The 6,228-nt window shown below is 39.7% G+C and overlaps 1 protein-coding gene across 5 annotated transcripts in view; it reads left to right on the plus strand.

Annotated features, from left to right (window-relative positions):
- Positions 1-215: 215 nt before the first annotated feature.
- USPL1 (ubiquitin specific peptidase like 1) overlaps positions 216-6,228 on the plus strand; it is a 46,483-nt gene continuing 40,470 nt past the window's right edge. For 2 of the 5 annotated variants that reach the window (XM_006158424.3, XM_014591562.2), the window contains exons 1-3: positions 216-326; positions 2,819-2,984; positions 3,507-3,635. In XM_006158424.3, coding sequence (XP_006158486.1) covers positions 2,886-2,984; positions 3,507-3,635 — 228 coding nt within the window. In that variant the 5' untranslated portion in view covers positions 216-326; positions 2,819-2,885. The other 3 variants (XM_006158425.3, XM_014591561.2, XM_027775675.1) reach the window with 3 other exon arrangements.

Genomic DNA, 6,228 nt, shown 5'->3' on the forward strand with positions numbered 1-6,228 from the left:
ACCGGCCCCGCCCCTACTCGTCGCCGCAGCTCAATCCGCCCCTACGCGCCGCCGCAGCTAAATCTGCGGCTGCGGTAGCAGGGCGGGCGGCCACGCCCCTGCGGAGCCCGGCCGGAAGTGCTCCGGCTCGCGTTCTCCGCCACGCCCACGTCCTTTCAGGCCCAGCGCGCAGCAGGAAGGGGGATGCTTTTCCAAGGACTCAAACCGGAAGCTGTTCTCCTAGCGGCGACGCCGGTGGGGGAGGAGCCGTCCGAGGGGAACGTGGGTTGAACGTTGCAACTAAGTGGTGTGGAGCCCCATTTGGTACAGGAGTTCGGATCGACCCGGTACGAGGAAGAGGGGCGGGGGGTCCCCGGGATAGATAGGGGAAAAGAGGGAGTACTTTCCTTCGGCTCTCGAAAGAAGAGAAAGGGACGGAACTGAGGTGACCTATGGGGTGGTCGGCGCGCGAAAATGCTGGGCCGGGCTGGGACACGGTTCGGGTGGGCAGGGTTGCTGATTAAGGTGTAGAGTTACAGGAGAGGTAAACACTGAAGAGAAACCAGAGTGTCTGTTTCCAGGGAGTGTAGAGATGGGCAGGTTAACGGAACCCTGCGCCTCCCTGGGTTTCCAAGGTTGGATTGGTTCTGAAACTCACCTCGCTGGGTCCAGTACGTCTCAGATTCAGAACCGCCGAGTTTGGCACCGGATAGGGCTAGGCGCTGAAAGCCGACTCTGTCTCCCGGCTTGAAGCCTGTGGTGGCCTTGCCTCCGGTAGTTCGCGTGCTGAGCCCATTTGATATCCGAGGACAAGCTCAAATGAGTAATAAGACCCTTTTTATACTGGAGCAGTTATTTCTCCGGTGGTGTGTGTGTGTGTGTGGGGGGGGTTCCATCTTGCACACGGGACTGTGAATTAAGCTTAATTGGATACCTTTGCTCAATCTCTAGGGCCAACTTGACTCTTACACCTCCATTGCGTTGTAACTGGGTGCGTGTCGGACTACCAATTCACCTTAGGACCTCTGGAGTGTTACTGGCTCTCAGACGGATAAGGGAGAGTCAGAAGAAAGATGCTGGGATGAGGTGGGGTAGAGGAAGGCTGGAAAGGTTGGGCTCAGTGCAATAAGCTGTAGGTTATAGTGCTACCCTTAAGGTCATACTGAGCTGTTCAACAGGACTGGCTTTCCCCGAATCAGGCTGGAGTCAATAGCAAGTATAGAGAAACTTTTAGTTGTGTTTTTGAAAGGATGGAGACATCAGATCTTAGGGAAGATACAGGTAAAAGGAGCAGGTTATTTTTGAAGAAAGGACATTGAAGACAGTTATTTAGGGACAACTTAAGTTATAAGAACCACCCTAGGATTTTGTGTGGAAGATAAATTGTCTACTTAAAAGAAGACCTGGAGGCCAATGTTTGGATTTTTTTTTTTTAAATCGGCTTTGAGGGTTTTGTGTTTTTGCCTACTCTTCTCATTGAAAGGTTCAGTTGGTAGAATGAGGAGAGCAGATTTTAAGGCTCTTCGTGTTTTACTTAACCTTTAGAATGTTTTCTGTGTCCTTCGGGCAAATAGAAAGTTAATCAAAAACAATTTATTCAGAGTATATAGCCTATCAATTTCTGTTTTGAGAATACTGGAGAATGATAGAGTATGCTTCATATTTATACATAAAGTATAAAGCTAGCACCAAATTGTAGCTTTAATTTACTATGTATCAGGTTCCAAGCTTTTTTACTAAATGTATTACCTTGTTTAATTCTTAGAGCAAATCAATTTTACAAGTAAATCTAGACCCAGATCTGCAGGTGCAAAACCTATATGCTGTTTTAATCACTTATGAATCAGAGAAGTTTTTTTTTTTTTTTTCCTACCTCCTTCCCTTTTGTAAGTTACGGATAAAACAGCAAAAATAGTAAATTGGCGTTTGTGATGAGCCTAAAATAGAAAGATTAGCATTAGTATATAGTTCTCAATAAGGAGGTTCCAGAGACATTTGGCAATGTCTGGAGAAATTTTTGGCTTTTACGTCTGGTGGTCCGTGGTGCTGCTAATTCATATTGGCCTAGAGGTCTTCTGTATCTGATTTCTCTGTATTTGAAACCTATATTCAAAACTGCTTTTAACAATTATTTTTTGCCTTACATTGAGCCCCAATATCTGATAATTTTCACTTTGTCAAATGTGGTTTTACTCCATAGAACTACACTCAACCAGCTTGTCACATGTAATTTGTACTATGACAGTATTTATATTTTTGGGCAGGTAATGTAAAATAGTAATTTGTTGGCAGCTTTTTAAATAGTGGCATTATTCCCAAGTGGTGCAATAGTATTCTTGGTGGTCGAATACAATAGGAATGTCCAGGGAGTATGTGGTTCATTGGTTCTTTTGTCCCTGTCAAGTAATAGAGCTGAAGTTTTTAAAATACTTTATCAGTGCAACACAGGCATATTTGAACTCTGGTCAATATAGTTTGCTTTAAATAGTAGCTTCCTTTTCTACAAGCTTACGTAATTTTCTTATGAACAGTCTCTGCTATGAAAACTGTATTGTCAATCTCTGTTCTATCTCCATAAATTTACTAGGCTTATAAATAAATATAGGTTTGTTTTCATTTCAGAATAGTTCATCTTAGGACACAGAGTCTTCAAGATAATGCAATATAGGTTTGTTTTCATTTCAGAATAGTTCTACTTAGGACACAGAGCCTTCAAGATAATGCTTTATATATGTATGTATGTATACACACATATATATATCTTAAAAATAAAAAAAACAGCCTTTTTTTAGAGTTAATAGAACTTTTATTTAATTGTCTATTGACTTTTTTTTTCCAGGGTTCATTGAAAAATCCTTAGTGATATTGACATGTTTCAAGTGGCATAAATTAGCCAATGACTCGGAATGATGGATTCTCCGAAGATTGGAAATGGTTTGCCAGTGATTGGACCAGGGACTGATATAGGGATATCTTCACTCCACATGGTGGGGTATTTGGGAAAAGTTAGTGAACTTATTTTATGCCTCAGTGCAAAGTTGTTATTGTTCCGCTTAGTTTTGAGATGTAAATTCAGTTTTAATTTTACCAGTTAACATCTAAAAAATTGTGACTTCCACGGAAATCTTACAGCAATGGCGAAAGATTGTTTTAATGTGTTTACTCTCTGTGTTTTATTGATTTGTGAAAGTAGAAATAATATACAGACCTTATGGTTTACTATTTTGAAAATGTGAAGTATACATTTTCCCTGGCAGTTGCTATTACAATTTTCTTGCAAATAAAACTGATGCTAGTCTTAAAATTCAATATTTAAAGCTGTAATGTATTCTTTTTGGAAGAATAACTGTATTTAAAACCATACATGCATTTCTTTTATTTGCTGTTTTTTAAAAAAAATCTTGCCAGGATATTTTTATTATTGTTGAAAATTGTAACTTTTTTCTGGTTACCTTTCCATTTTTTTTTTTTTTAATAATGTGATATGATGGAGGAATGTCTATTTTAACTTACTTCTTCTCTTTTAGAGTTTTGATTCAGCTAAAGTTACAGCAGATGGATATTGCCCAGCTTGTAGAGAGAAGGGAAAATTAAAAGCCTTAAAGACTTACCGAATTAGTTTTGAAGAATCTATCTTTTTGTGTGAGGATCTGCAGGTAAAGCATTAATCTTATATACCATATAGGTTTTAGTCTTTTTTTTTTTTTCTTTGTATTTGTAAGCACTAAATTTTTAGATAACACATAGATAATTTGAGTGTTTAAATGTGTCTGGTATACAATTTAAATAATTTGTTGTTTTTCTGCCTGTTTCCTGAATTATTACATAAGAACGTTTGTTTTTATTACCTTGTGAGAGGAGAAAATACATTTCAAGATTGATTTTCTTTTTAACCTTCTGAGGTTCCCTCATAGCTATTATTATGTAGTAGATATACTCTCTAGTCTGTTTGAGTTATTCAATTTGGGACTGATTAGACAAATTATATATGTATAATATACCTGGAAGAGTATTTTGGAAATGATTAGTCTAAAGACAATATATATGTTCTGAGCTAAATAGTATGTGTTTGAAACTTTAAGGGACTATAAATACCTTTTAGAATTAGTTGTTGTAATCTACCAACTGGTAAAATTTTTATGTAGGAGTTCATTAAATTCTGTAGCATTTCGTGTTTTACTGTACATGACAATTTATGAAACTGTTTTATCTATGTTTATTTTTCAAAGCTTTGCAAGATAATTCTCATTTTGTAGATTAGAAAATAGACTCAGAGAGTTAGGAACACAAGATCACAGAGCAGCAACACTGCAGATGGAATCCAGTCCTCTCATTTCAGATCTCTTCATTCACTAGAAGTGCCAAGAGTGCATTTTGGAAATTTCTGGGTTTTATACCAAGATGCTAATTAAAACTAACCCAGAATCCTGTAGTTTTGAGGATGAGTCTGATGCTTAGGCAAGTTTGGAAAGTACTAAACTAATCGTCACAGTTGCTGATAGATACTCTGAAGAAAAACAATCCCAGACATGCTTACAAATAGAAACAAATTTCTTTGTGTATTAATTCAGTAAATAGTTTTACAAATGTCACTGTGTGTGCACTGTGTCAGATACAGTGTTGGGGTGCAATAATGAATAAAACAAAAATGTTTTGCCCGTAAGGTTATAACCAGATTGGGAAAGACAATAAACAAAATTTTTGTTTTGTGTCAGATGATAAATGGTGCTTTGGAGAAAAAATACAACAGTGGGACTGGAATGCCAGGAAAGGGGGAAGTGTGATTTTAAATACAGGGGTGAGGGGGACACTTCACTGAAACATCAAAATTTGAGGAAAGGCTTGAAGGGGATGAATAAGAACAAGGCGTCCAGGGAGGGGGTAAACAGAGGAAGGCCAGGAGAGAGTGGAGGCAGCCCATCATGTGCTACTGTGATGGAAACAGCAGAGCAGCATTGGAATAAGTGAGAGGCAGAATTATGGAAGATGGGTCAGAAAAATCATGGAAGTAGGGTAGGAGGCTGGTTCTGGAAGGATGTCTCAAGGCCTTTGTAAGGTGTCTGGCTTTTACTGTGGGTAAAGTAAGGAACCATAGCAAGAATGTTGGCAGAGTAACATAATCTCACTTACTTAAGAAAAGGATCACTGTGGCTGTTGTGTGAAAATACCATGCGTAACTGGCAAGGCCTGAAGCAGAGAGACTAGTTGTGGTATAATAAGAAATGTATTTGGTCTTGGTCCTGGGTTCATGTCACAGAATTAAAACCCTTGGGACTTCCTGAGCATTGGGACTCTTTTCTTTTTTCATTTTTAAGGTTTTGGCCATAGGAATGTGCGTGCTTGCTGGAGACAGAGAGGGAGGAAAAGTAAGAAATCACCCTCCAGGGAGATGGCCGTGCCACAGTACCTTCTCCATTCTTTCTGGATTTTGGGTACAACTGCACATGTGCTCAGTGTGACTTTTCAAGCCTGAGTCTGGGACTTGAACCATGGTTGACCAGGTGGGAATCCAGCATCTTCACCACTACACCACCTGCTGGCTGGGACCCTTTTATTCTTAGTGAGGCTCCTGGGTAACAGATAAGTTTATGCTAATGTGGTGATTTAGGGTAGAGCCCCTAGATTGTATTAGGGGGCCAGTCTGAAAGTCCAAGTGGTCAGAAGATTAAAAAGTTAAAACTTTCATCTCCACCCACCAGCATCCTGGAAAGGAAGGAGGAGGGCTGAAGGTATAGGCAGGGTGATATGAGCAGAGGGCATGGACGTTCATTCCCTTTCTGTTCTATACCTTGCCCTATTCTTCTTCTCATTGGTATCTTTTAGAATATCCTTCACAACAAACCAGTATACGTAAGCATTTCCTTGAGTTCTGTGAACTTTCCTAGCAAACTGAACCCAGCGAGAGGAACATCGAACTCCTGTTTATTGGTCAGAAATACAGGTAGCCTGGACTTGTGACAGGCAGCTGAAATGGGGGTAGTTTTATAGGGCTCAGACCTGAACCTGTATATCTAACGCTATCTCCAGGTAGATAGTGTCAGAACTGAATCATAGGATGCCCTGTTGGTGTCTTTCTGTAGATTGCAAAATTTGTTTTTTTCTCTTTAGGTAAGTTGGTAGGCAATAGCAATATTTCAGGGGGACAGGGTAGTAGAAGGGGTGACAGATAGTTGTATTCAATTTGAACAGTTAGAAGAATGGAGTTGCCAATTACTGAAAAACTTTGGAAGAACGAGATTCTAGGGAAAG

This window comes from Tupaia chinensis, unplaced genomic scaffold (assembly GCF_000334495.1).
Source record: "Tupaia chinensis unplaced genomic scaffold, TupChi_1.0 Scaffold000597_1, whole genome shotgun sequence".
NCBI lineage: Eukaryota > Metazoa > Chordata > Mammalia > Scandentia > Tupaiidae > Tupaia > Tupaia belangeri.